A 14,324-nucleotide genomic window follows, 5' to 3' on the forward strand; every position below is an offset into this window, starting at 1 on the left:
ACCACATCATTTTTAGAAAGCTCCTTAAAAGAATAAATCCGGGGAAAGACAAAGTAAAGCAATTATTACAAAGTCTTTATTGTAAAAAACTTAAGTTAAGAATCAAGTCTAATCTGAGTCAAAACACAAACATCGAGATCACATTTTACATGGTTTCAATACATCATACAAATTTAACCTAGAGTCTATCCATCGATTCAACCATGACAATGGAATTCCCACGGATTACCTGAAAAAGAAATCTAAAATTAGGGAAAACTTAAAAAAATATGTGTCAAGGAGAGGACGTTGGAGTAATATGTGGACAACTCTCATTCGTAACATACTATCTAACTCTTCAACTCGTCGGTACAAATTACAAATTAAATACAATAACCCAGTAACCTTGTTATCAAAAGCAGGGTATACCTTGCATGAAATAGGGTAGTAGGTTTCTTTTTTTTGTGTTGTATCAAGTGATAGTTCCGAGATGCTAAATCAAAATTTTCTACCTTAAAAATTCAAAGCATAAAAATCGGCAGAATTTTGTACTTTTTCATGAAAAAAACAACTATGGTAATTTTAAAAGTAGATTAAACTACCTATAACATAATACCAAAATGGTTATTATAGGCCTAGCAGTTTCCAAGATTTATAATTAAAATTACAGAATTTTTATGTTTCTTAAATTTTAGCCAATTTTTACCCTGAAGCATCACTTATTTACTGCAAAATTCATAACAATTTTAAAAGTACGTTAATTACCTACAATTTTATACCAAAATGAGGTTTGTAAGCCTAACAGTTTGCGAGATTTGGCTCTTTGAAGTTTATCAAATCTTCCATCAATGCTTATTAGATGGCATGAAATTGTGGAGTTAAAGTTTAAAAAGCAATTCATTAGAGTGGGTCGAAAATATAACTAATTTTTTTTTGAAAATTCTTTTGAACAAAAAATGAAAAACTCATATTTTATCAGAGCTTAAACTTTAGATTTTTAATATGTAATAGTTAAAAATGTCATCTAAAATTGATATTTAAATAATAGTATTGTATGTTAATATCTTACGGTCGCGCAGGCTGCATATATTGCCAAAAATCAAGAAAAACGTCATTTTGTGCTAGTCTTATTTAAAATATAATAATCGAAATCAAAATGTAATACCGAAAATCTGTTTGTACACATAGTAACTTAACAAAAACAACAGACAAAGTCAGAATTGATCTTCCGGTTGCGCACAGCAATACAAATTTACTTTAACACGGCACTTTTGGGTCAGTGACCAGGGCGACGCCATGTGATTTCTAAGTTTAAGATTCTGAAATTGAACAACAGGATGGTGATGATAATGTATCCCTGTGCTCACAAACTAAAATTTACTATTCTAGTGACAGCAACCAAGAATATTTACCTAAACTTAAAAAAGGATGGACTTAACTCTACAATTTTGGATAGCGGACGTTATGGTGTTTTCAACCGTGCTACAACTAAATATTGCTATGTTGCTATTTATCTACCCTTATTATTATACAGGGAATCCCCAAACATCCTGTACTGCTTTTCTTGGGATTGTCACTTGCATAGAGACAAACAGATATTGCAATATAACCATGGGTCTCCCATGCCTAGTTGTGTTTGACGTATATGCTACAGAGGCTGAAAAAAGTGCTGAACGTATTCACCGAGCTCGGTCACATTTTTCTACTGAGGTTATATTTGAGGAGAGAACCGTGGCTTCAGCTTTCACAAGAAAGTTCTATTTAACGATAGAAACAAAGTGCGATGACCTACTAGATGGTGTTGAAGTAAATGGCACGCTTGAAAACACTGACAAGCTGGAGGGCTTCTATCTGGAGGGATAGAAAAATTTATCGGGCTGAAAACAAACGGGAGATCATGGACACAGAAGCTGGAGATCTTCAAAATAGGCCTTCAAAGAAGTTTAAGCTGTATTAATGCCTGTTTTCACTGTTGCCTTTTCATTCTATTTCTCTTGATAGTATGAACATTTTTACGATACATGTCTTATATATTTATATTCTTATTATATACATATATTTTCTTATATATTCTTTTTATGGTTCTTTTATAAGATTTGGCCAAACTCAATAGCTTGAAACTTTAAATACTAGCATTGATGGAAGATTGTTTTCTTGAAAAATACGTCCAGCACTCTTTTTTTAAGCCTCTATAGGATACCCATCAAACACTACGAGGCACGGGAGACCCAAGGTTATATTACAAGATCCGTTTGTCTCTATGCAAGGAACAATCCCAAGAAAAGCGGTACAGGTTGTTTAGGGACACCCATTTAACTTGTTCGCTGCTGAGCGCTAGATGCCGGGACGGCGCCAGGAGCTGAATTAGTGCTCACTACAGCGTAACACTGCCGCTGATACACTGAATTGCAGTAAAAACAACAGTAGTTATACTGGATAGCAATGTTCTGCAGTAAAACTGGCTTTGGACATAGTAGTAAGCAATTCTGATAGATAGCAGCACTACCTAGGTTGCAGTCGGTAAAGTAGTGTCGCTATCTAGCAGGAAAGAGGTGGGACAAAACCCTGTTCTATACAACCCTGGTGGTGATTTTGGGAAACTATATTTTTTTTGTCAGAAAACTACGTCTCCGCGAGCTGCAAAGAAATATAGGACGCTCGTGACGAGCTGGCTGATCCATGGAAACGTTAAACAACAATGAACAGTGACGTTCCGGAACGTTCCTAGCTCCCAGTGCCGTGGCCCGCTGACGTTCAGGAACGTCCGTAGCAGCGAATGTGTTAAGTGAATATATGTGACCATCTTTTTAAACTTAAATTTCGCAATCTAATGCCGTCTAGTATAGCATTGATGGTAGATTTTATGAGCATTGAAGAGCCATATATCGCAAACTGTTAGGCTTACAACAAAAATTTGGTTTTAAATTTTAGGAATTAAATTTAACTTTAAAATAGTCATGGTTTTGCAGTGAAAAAATGATGCTTCAGAGTATAAATTGGCCAAACTTAAAAATTAAATTTGGAAAATGCAATCATTATTTGCGGAGCCAAATCTTGGAAACTATTAGGCCTGGAATAACCATTTTGGTCTTAAATTATAGGTAATTTAATATACTTTTAAAATGACCATAGTGTTTTTTTCATGAAAAAGTTATGCTTCAGGGTCAAAATTGGACAAACTTAAAAAAAGACAAAATTATGCAGATTTTTACGCTTTTTGGTGGTTAACCGGAAGGTCGCAAAGGTAGAAAATTTGGATTTAGCATCTCGGAACTAACACATACAACACAAAATAAATAAACCTACTGCCCCATTTCATGCAAGGTAAAATGCACAAGGTTACTGGATTACAAGGTACAAATTAAATATGTTAAGAAATCAGAAATCAGACGATGAGTTAATTTGAAACTGTAATAATTAAACAGAACCATGCCTAATCCAATGGTGTCAATTGGAGTTACTATTGCCCAAGTTTGATTGGGAAAAAGCTTAAGCTCCTTTGGTCAGGGCCGCATTTAGCCAAACGGCGCCCCTAGGCACACAAAACAGTTGCGCCTCCCTGCCGTAATATTGGTCGCGAAACGTAAATAATGTCACGATCATTATCATTGAGTTGTATATACAAGGATAATCCGTTGATATTTTAAATAAATCAACTCCTGTAAAATGTATAATATTGTATTAAACTTCACAGTAATTGGCATATGACCTGTCCCTATACTACACCTCTAATGAGACTAACTGAACAATGATAAATACTTTCCATCAGAAAATCTCAATCTTGTAAAATGTAGATGTGGAACATTTACAATACCATATTGTACCATATTGTGTTATACACAATAACTTGAAATACGTTTATGATGGACAACATTCATGTCCCGAAACATCATTTAAATTGTCGTTATCTAAATATTCACCTATTTCATCGTCTCGAAGCTAAATACCAGCTTGATTCAACAATGTTTACTAACAAAGCATATAAACAGAATGACTCAACAGGTAAGTAAACAGGAGAGAATTACACAGCTGAATTTCGGCAGTCGCTGCAGGGATGTCGTCGAGACAAGCGCAAAACGAAATATCACACGCAAAAGAGCAGGTTATTCCCACTGAGCTATAATAATAACTGGAGTCACCACTCTGTGTTTTTTTCAGGTTTCGTGTTGTTAGGTTGGCCGTTTGATCGGTTGGTGGGACTTGTCAAATTAGAGGCATCCTGTTGTTTTGTTGATAGTAAACAAAAATATGTCAACATTATGATTGCAATGTAAGTTTATTTATTTACTTTACGAGCAACCCATTTTAACAAGATCATAAATACAACAGCGATGGTTCAATATAAGTTAAGTAGGTGGGCTTGTAGCTTGTAGGGCATTGACAAAAATAATTACACTAGGCGTAGTAAAAATAATTACCAGGAAACTTGACTATTTTCACCATTAATCATAGCTTGAAAATAAGTTAGTATTCAGCATAAAAAACAATTCATAATGTTTCAAAATAACTTTAAATACACAGGTTTTAACGTTCAATAACTTAAATAAGTTGAAGTCCATCAAATAACGGATAACCACAAATAAATAGCATGGATAGGTTAGAATGAATTGAATTTGACAGCATCCCCCAACCGATCAGTGGAACGTTTTTCTCTAATGTTCAACCAGAGAGTAGTGACTCCAGTTATAATCTATTTATCTCCATGGTTATTCCCAACACGGCGGCAGTATCAATCAATGCAATCTTTCTTCTTCTTTGATTTGCTTACCAAGTGTGGCAAATTCAAACTACACTCGGACGCGCCCGTGTCAGTGGGCTGGTAGCAGGGCTACCGGTCTGACGCGTGGGGGCGTACGTGGGATTCATTTAAGAGGTTAAAGTTTTGCGCCCCCTAAAATTTGGCGCCCTAGGCCTGGGCCTAGTGGGCCTAATGGGAAATGCGGTACTGCCTTTGGTGTGCTTTGTTTCAGTCTACGCCTTACGGACAATATTATAGTACACACTCTTACTTTGTAGAAAACTAACAAATCACCCCTTTATCTTTTCTTTATCGGGTTCAAACAAATGTTAGTTTCACTGGTGCCTTGAAGTCAAAAGCATGATGTCACAAATGATTATTTGTAATTAAGAAAGTATATTAAAATAAGCTAAATCTATAAATAATGGACAGGGATCCTAAATTATATGTCTGATAAAACAGTGTCTCATAAAAATATGACAAAAGTTCTAAATAAAACATTTTTTTCCAACAAGCTATACAGAATTTGAATATTACTCTTATTATACTGCCTAACAAATAAGTCAATTCAATTTATTTTTATATTGAAAATTTTATTAAAAGCATTTTACTCACCACCATGCCAATGTTATTTTGTTCATTATTCTTTATTTCTACTGTTTCATCCAGTACGACATTCATGAAAGGATCAAAACCACGTAGAATTCCTTGCACATGTCTGCCGGCATTCAGCTTTACTGTAATATAACAATAACCCAATAAGTATCATAATAATGGTAGCCTAACTAAATTCATTCTACTCCAGGAAATGCTCAACTCAAAAGTAAAGATAATATAATCAAGTCTTAAGCTTGTCATGTTAATGAGACACATTCAATGAGGCTAGTTTCGAGCAGGGTGGTGGTAGAGCACTCAGCAGGGAAGACTGACCACACTTACAGTATATTTATGTTTTTACTTTGTTATATTTCTTAAACCTTCATGCACACATCAAATTCAATGAGAGAACATATTGCAGAAAGTAACTTTTCCAGGTTTTTGCATTCCAACAAAGTGTTAAAAACAAATTTTGCTAAATACGAGGGCGTTTTTTAGGAAAGGGTTGTTAAAGGTGTATAGCTCCATAGTTAGGGTATGCGCTACAACTAGGCTCCTTCCCACTTACTGACTTTATTATTGAACACAATAACACCATTTGCAGCTCTGTAGCTGACGTGTAATTTTTGCTGTGTTTTTTTTAAATGTACGTCAGAAGAACTGCTGTCGTAACTAGTAAAAGCAAAAGATTCAAAAGTTGATCTAATACAGTTATAAAAAAAATCTGGTTAAACTTACGTGACAACTTCTTGTCCATGAATCTGAAACATAAAGAACCAATTGTAAAAAAGAGGGTTGAAAAATAGATACTATACGAGTAAACTATAGCGTACCTAAAGTAATGGGATTAAGGATGCAAAATAGAGCCAAGGGCTTAGGTTTTAGGATTTATTGTGGGATTAACTGAATAGAAAAGAGCCCAATGTAGCATAAGAAATACAAACTTATAACTGTACACAAAATATTATAATATTTCAATGTCATTGGCAGCACTTTAAAACTAGGAAAGGTATGAGTTGAAGGGAGAGTTGTGTAATTTGTTGTTTTTATTTGGTGTACCAGCTGTAACCATTGACTATATATACCTATAGTCTACTTGTAGGTATATATAGTCAATGGCTGTAACAGAGTTGGTCAAAATATGACATAATCGACAATCCTGGAGCTGACCTAATGTCCTGTGATGACGCAATTTTCATATCATCACGCTAGTGCCACCATATTTAATTCCCAGCTTAGTTGACGACAAATAATTTTTCCTACAGTCACCCGACAAAGTTGGCTTCCTTGTACTGTTTATAGTACAGAAAGCTGCTAATTGCTGCATATTTATACTTTGCCGTACATCAGGATTCCAACGAACAACACAAAACAGCGTGGTTCTATTATGCACGTAATCCGTGAACGCTTGGAAATAGGTTGGCGACACTCAAAAAAAAGACCTACCAACTGTGAAAATTTCGATGAAGAAGAAATAAATGATATCATTAAAATTACAACAACAATAACGGAACAAAACTATTTCTCTTACAATAATAAAACATACTATGACCCCAAAGGTCTTCCGATGGGAGGTCCACTATCAGCCACCTTAGCGGAGCTATTTATGCAAAATTTCGAGGAGCAACATATATTATCAGATAAAAACCCCTATTTCAACAAAATCAAATTTTATGCTCGATATGTTGATGATGCCTTCATCGTACTAAATGCTAACCAAAGACAGGCAAATAATTTCTTAACACACGTCAACAAAACACACAATAGCATCAAATTTAAAATGGAAACTGAACTAAACCATTCTATAAGCTTTCTTGACATAACAGTCACTAAAACTCAAAACCAAGCAGTTAAAATTGGAATTTTCAGGAAACCAACACAAACAGATCTAGTTATACCAGCAGAATCCAACCATCCTTACAACCAAAAAATGGCAGCTTTTAGATCATTAACATATAGACTTCTCAACTACAATCTCGACCAAAAAGAGTATGAAAAAGAAAAAGAAATCATAAAAACAATAGCATCAAATAACGGTTACAATCCAACAATCGTAGAAACTATGATCTACAAAACCCGAAAGAAAATTAAATCCAATACACAAAATGAACCTTCAAATCAGTCAAACCCGGAAAACCAAAATCAGAAATACGTAGCAATCAAATACACCGATAAGACAACAGGAAAAATAGGAAAAATCTTTAATAAAGTAGGCTACACACCAGCTTACAAAGTTAAAACCAATCCGGTGCCCATTTACAAACAGGAAGCCAACAAAGATAACCCGGATAATGAAAGAGGAGTTTATAAAATTACATGTGCGCCCCCCTGCAATAAACAATATATCGGCTACACAAACAGAACTTTCAGCAAAAGATTCAAAGAACACAACACTCAACATCATGCCAACCCCAGCTCAATAGTAGCTAAACACCTGAAAGAAAATCATGGCCACAAAATTATTTATCCAGAATCATTACAGATCCTCCACAAAACCAACTCCAAATCTACTGCAATAGTCAAAGAAAGTTACGAAATTTATAAGCAAATTAACACTAACCCTGACCCCCTGCTAAATAAGAAGGAGGACTACCATAATTCAATTTTGTTTAACCTCATTCAAAACATAGAGGAAACCCAACGATCTGGCAACAACGCACTAAAATGGCAACAGCGCAAAAGAGAAAGCGATCATCCCTTACAAACAATGACTACATCCCTTGATCATAACACTGTCACTGTCAACCACTCAGATTCAGTACAAGTCCATCACGTCAACAGTGCGGAACGAAACGTGCCCCGCCGCTCGTGTCGCCGCCGGGCAACCGCGACCGCGAATGTGACTGGTTAGTGATTGGAAAATATAATGTAAATATGTACATAGTAACAGTAGTGTTTAAGAAGATACTCTATGAAGATGCCGCACTGAGCGGCGAAATGCGCATCGAGTGTTAATCCAAACTACAAGACCTTCAGGCAAAATAGGTAAATAATTACTTAAAGATAATAATACTAAGAGCAGCTGATTGACTATTATAACTACGATTTAACCATACTTGGGAATAACGAATAGAAATTCTATCGAATAGCACTATTCATTAGTTTTTTTTTGGCTAACTTCTATTTTATTCGTTTGTTGTTAAATTAACTAACTAATAACTTCTATCAGTTACCTTTTACGGGACTAACTAAATAACTTCTAACTAGTTAGAATTTTCAACTAACTTTCCCAATTATGCGGAAGCATCTCAAATACTGGTTATTTATTTCACGTGATCAGTGAGGGTTGCGTGCGGCCGTGAGAGGTCAGTGCCCTTGTAGACAAACAACGCGGGGGGTGGGGAAAGAGAAAGTCAAAGTCCAGTTGCTTTGGAATGCAGTGGGCCTGTGGAAGGGTAGTGACGGCCATTATCAACACCCCAAGCACTGATGGGTGGGAAAGGGAAATGTTTGTTTGGTGATTGATATATCATCTCAAGTGTCAAAACATTGTCTTTAGTTGATGTTCATTATCTGATAAGTTTTATGTCATTTGTTTATGTTGTAGTAATGTAAAATGTGACAATGTTTGATTAAAACACAAGTACCAGGGGACCGATCTTGCTCGAGGTGTTCGATTTGTTCAAGAGGTAAAAAATAGAGCTTATAAGCCTACAAATATTTTCAGTCTTACTACGATTAATTAAGTAGTAAAGTCAATTCTTTTTTGTTAGACATCCACTTATCCTCAATTTAGTCTACAAAACTTTTTAATCTGGACGATCAATCTATAAAATGTCCACAATAAGCTTCAATCAATATAAAACTCATGATACATAACATCTACATTTTTTAAATCATATCTTGCGCATTCTTTACTCATATTATAGTATATATTAGTAACCAAGATGGCACATTAAAAAATACTTTAAAACAACTGCCCAACGAACAACTAATTTCTACTAAAACTAACTTTATTTTCTATCAGTTAGTTTTTCAACTAACTAATAACTTCTATCAGTTACTTTTTAAGCTAACTAACTTATAACTTCTATCAGTTACTTTTTACGGGACTATAGTTATTTGTGCAACTAGTGAGAAAAGTGAGCAATTGACTCACTCGAGAGAAATGAGGAATGGTTTCTTGAGTGAGGCAATTGTACTTTGAACTCGAGTTGCACATTATACTTTTCCTACAGTTACCATAAAACAAAAAAATTTATGAAGAAACATAACCTATTTTTACACAGAAGTGAACTTTTAATATAACATTTAACGTGAAGTGACAAATACAACAGTACAACAGCTGACCAGCTGATTTACAGCCAATGCTGCCAACGTATTTCGCGCGTATACGACGTTGCCTGCATGTTACGCGCTCACTATTTCGTGCCTTCACGTTGCAAATCTGGAGTGAGACAAAGTAATTAGAGTGAGACAATGTTAACATTGTCTCACTGATGAGCGAATTGGCCACTTTGCTTTCTCAAAACAGTGAGAGAACATGTACATTGTTAGGTAACTGTAGGAAAACTTATAACTTCTAACTAGTTAGAATTTTTGACTAATTTTCCCAACTATGGATTTAACCTGTCATTTCGTGTTTATAGTTTTGGTATTTCTGGACTTTTCTTTTAAATGTTTTTAAAACATTCCTACGATCTTAATAAACAAGAAAATACCTTTAAAGCATTTTTTTAGGCGCGGAAACGACTTCAAATTACAAAAACATACGGAACTATATTCTCATTCTCAAAACGCGGAGCACATTTCTTGCCGAGGAAAAATAGCGGAGTGATACGGACCGCGGGTACTACTTTCTCTAGGGCACCATTTGTGTTGCCAGGGCTGAACCTAAAAACGTGTTGTATAGTGTTTGAAAGACTAATTATTTATATGCTTTATAGTGACTGTAGGAAAAATATAATGTCTAACACGAGTGAAAAAGGCTTTTGCTGCACTCAAGATCATTCCGCACGAGCCGCCTCGTGTGCAGCAAAGTGCCACTTTCACCACTAGTTACACAAATAACTATAGTTAACCACACTAATACCCTTGTATTCATAGTAATGCTGATATCCTACTAAGACACATTATGCTGTTTTGATCTATTTAACCATCATGCGTTTGCTAACTGACCATCAACATCTTAAACAATTTCCCAAAATTTATTTTAATCAAAGATTTTGTCTATTAATAGGTATATTGCAAAACTGCTAGTATTACCAATCATTGTTAAAGTAAATAAATTTTTAAAATCAATAATAACATATATACTTTAAACAGATATAAGGAAAGGATTTGAAAGGATTTTCGTTTTCTAGAAATGTGTAATTTTAAAATAGGTATACATCCTAAACACTTGTGTAGCCTATAATCAATTTTTGCCAGAAATATAATCTGTGTGTAGGAGATAATGAAGACTAACAAAAGGATAAATAACAAAAAAAAAAAAAAAAAAAAAAAAAAAACAAGCTTAAAGAAATGTATTAACACCTATTCAATTCAATTTAATTCAAAGATACTTTATTCACATATATACAAAAGTATAAATGAATGGCGTTCATGAATGGCTGGACCTAGTTAAAGATGTGCTGTCCAAAAGTAAAGGGCTAACATTTGCAGGCCATGCGTGGTGGAGAGAAGATGAAGATTATTCAACTGTTACCAGTGTAACTTATTCCGAGGAGTATCATAAGGTAGTCGACCACTTGGCAGACCAAGAATAAAGTATAAAGACAAAGTAACGGAAGACGTTTCCAGACTGGGGTCTTCACTAGAAGAGGCAGGTGGTGGAAGAGAATGGAGGCGTGTTGTTGGGGAGGCCAATAACCTCTTAAGGTTTTAGAAGCCTGTTACGGAGAATTTGCTTTTATACTGGTTAATATCTGGACGATAATATAACTAGGCAAAATGATGTAAAAAAAAAACTTTTGACTGATTACTTGATCCCCGTGCTAGGGACGGGCCCGCTGCTAAGTTAGCTATTTGAAAATTTGTGACAGAAGTTGTATCTAACTCACAAGTTATTAAAAGTGATAACTGTATATCTAATTAGGTAGGCCTATACAGGCAATGGTGGGAGATGTTTTTCGATCTTTCAGCCTTTAAGGTACAGGGACTACTGAAGTTATTATAATACAACTCTGCAATTAAAACGGGCTTTTATACAGTAAATTTATTGCATCGCTGTAAACAAAGCACTTGGACACATTGTAGTTACAAATAAAAACAGTAGCTCAGCACGGAAGTCAAACAATAAATAAACTGTAAAATGAGTGACCGAAACAGATAACAAAGGCTTGATTCGCTCACATACACAAACACTCGCACAAACGGGCGTGCACAATTACTTGTGTAAACCTGGCAATAACTCGGCAATAAGTAGTGCACGCATCCGATAAAATCTATTGCTGGCCGTTTTGCGGAAACATACGTCCGCAAACAGTATGACCGATGATGTCAACAGATAGAGGACACTTTAACAGACACGACAGTATCAACATCATGTACCTAGGGAGTAAAATAGGAGGGGTAAACTCAGCAAGTAGTGTGCGCACCTTTAAAAATCTATTGCTGGCTGTTTTGCGGAAAAATAAGTCCGCGATACATGTTACCGATGATGCCAACAGATAGAGGACACGACAGTATCAACATCATGTACCTGGGGAGTAGGTTAGGGGGGTTCAAGTCAACAATAAGTTGTGCACGCGCCCGATAAAATGTATTGCTGGCTGTTTAGCGGAAAAATGTGTCCGTGATACATATTACTGATGATGCCAACATATAGATGACACTTAACACACAACAGTATCAACATCATGTACCTGGGGAGTAAGTTAGGGGGGGTTAAGTCAGGAATAAGTAGTGCGCGGGCCTTAAAAAATCTATTGCTGGCTGTTTTGCGGGGAAAAATAGTCTGCAATACATATTAGGGGGGGGTAAACTCCACAGGTACATGATGTTGATACTGTCGTGTCCGTTAAAGTGTCCCCTATCTGTTGGCATCATCAGTAATATGTATCGCAGACATATTTTTCCGCAAAACAGCCAGCAATAGATTTTTTAAGGCCTGCGCACTACTTATTCCTGACTTAACCCCCCAAACTTACTACCCAGGTACATAATGTTGATACTCTCGTGTCCGTTAAAGAGTCCTCTATCTGTTGGCATCATCGGTAATATGTTTTGTGGCCGTATTTTTCCCGCAAAACGGCCAGCAATTGATTTTTGTGGCGTGTGCACTAGTTATTGCCAGGTTCACACCAATTGCACAATTACTATTGGTCATGTTAATGGCAGATTTGAGCCAATGATATGGTTTTTAGTAGGCTAATTTACCGATAATTTGTGGTTTAACTTCGGTATCCGACTCCTTCATAATTAGGCCTATCAATTGTTATAATCTATAAGTTACCTGTATAGAATTATGGTTTATGGTTAGATTTTTGATACTAAAGTTTTGCCAATATTTCTTGTAATGAAATCAGATATCGGAACTTTTGCCCTATAGGTCTAGCAAACATTAAAACCAAGAATCCTGAAGAATTAAGGGTGGGTGTGATAGCCATGAAGATTGGCCGATAGATTACCAGTCATATCCCACAAAAGTAGGCCTAGGCCTAACTATCTATTTTATACACTTTTAACACAATTTCACACCTCAGGAAGTTTAAGGTGACGTTTGGGACGTAAACTTTTACTGATTCAAAACCTTTCTAGTTAACTTATCAATGTAAGCAATAGATATATAGCCTAAATAACCTCGGAAAGGAAAAACAATCTAGGCTAGGCCTAGGCCTATAGTTACCAGTCATATCCCACATTAAAGTAGGCCAAACTATCTTAGATACAAATAAGCCTAAGTTATAGCTAGGACATGATTTCCCTAGAATTGCTAAAGCCGCGTTTACACAAGGCCAGTGTAGTCAGGCAGGTTACTTGCCTCTCATCTTAGGCCTAGTGCATTTAAGGTTAGGTACCTAAACCGGCAACGTGTAAAAGTGGCTTCAGTTACTATTAGATACTCACTTCTTCAATTCTGGAGGATGAGCTTTACTCATGTTGATGGTATACGGTGTAAAGGAAGCTAGGCTACAAATTAAATAACGTCAAAATAATAAATTGATGTATGCAAGCACTAACAGTAGTAGCCGGCCAGCCGGATTCTCGTTTCGTTCTGGTTCTGGTTTCGTTTCGTTACGTTAACGTTAAGGTACGGTTACACCAGAGCGAACAGGAGCGAACGAGCAGTAACGAATGCGAAATTCACTTCGGTGTGACCGGCGCAGCGAACACCAATCGGCCGTGTTCGTGTTCGGCAGTGCTCGATAGTCGATAGTCGCATGTTCGCGTTCGCGCCTGCTCCATCCATTGTCGGTTTCAGCGCGAACGATCAAAGGAAATTCGCGTTCGCTCGTGTTCGGTGCTCGCTTCAGTGTGACCACATCGGAGTGACTCCAGTCTGGTCCTGCATGCTGCCGGTGTTTACTCCTATCAACAAGTAACAAGTTGTTTAGGTCTAAAGGTACGTCCACACCGAACGCGCAGAGCTGCGCCGCGCTGCGCAAAACATGTGCGCGCCGAGCGGCGCACTTGGTGTGGACGGCGAACCGCGCAGCTACGCGCACTCGAGAACATCCGCGAACACGATCCGACTGATGGCGGTATTTTGACGAACATCTTTGAAGTTTGTTCGCCTTTGCGCGCTCAGTGTGGACGGGCATTTGCTCAGTTGTTGCTGCGCGTCGTTTCGGCTCGAACTGTCACTACCTGTGTATGATCAAAATGGCTTTTGAATGGAGTCGTGAGTGCATCGAGACTCTGGTGAATGCATATCGAGTTCGAACGGAGTTATGGGACCCAAAAGACAATAACTACCATATTAAAAATAGAAAAAGTGACGCCTGGCGTGAAATTGCCAGTGAGGTGGGTTGTGATCATGGAGAGGCGAAATCAAAAATGACATCCCTGCTCTCATCCTTCCGGCGAGAAAAGGCAAAGGAAAAGAAGACTCTCCAGAGTCTCCAGT

General features: G+C 36.7%; 1 protein-coding gene across 1 annotated transcript; it reads right to left on the reverse strand.

Annotated features, from left to right (window-relative positions):
* Positions 1–62: 62 nt before the first annotated feature.
* On the reverse strand, positions 63–13,467 carry LOC128998640 (small nuclear ribonucleoprotein G-like). The gene is made up of 4 exons (XM_054424864.1): positions 13,325–13,467; positions 6,053–6,075; positions 5,333–5,454; positions 63–229 (listed from the first exon to the last, which is right to left on the reverse strand). The coding sequence occupies exons 1-4, from the start codon at positions 13,354–13,356 to the stop codon at positions 179–181; spliced, it is 228 nt and encodes a 75-aa protein (XP_054280839.1). The 5' UTR covers positions 13,357–13,467; the 3' UTR covers positions 63–178.
* Positions 13,468–14,324: the final 857 nt, after the last annotated feature.

Source organism: Macrosteles quadrilineatus, unplaced genomic scaffold (genome assembly GCF_028750875.1).
Source record: "Macrosteles quadrilineatus isolate MER2022 unplaced genomic scaffold, UCM_ALF_1.0 Scaffold_7__1_contigs__length_78375512, whole genome shotgun sequence".
Classification (NCBI taxonomy): Eukaryota; Metazoa; Arthropoda; class Insecta; order Hemiptera; family Cicadellidae; genus Macrosteles; species Macrosteles quadrilineatus.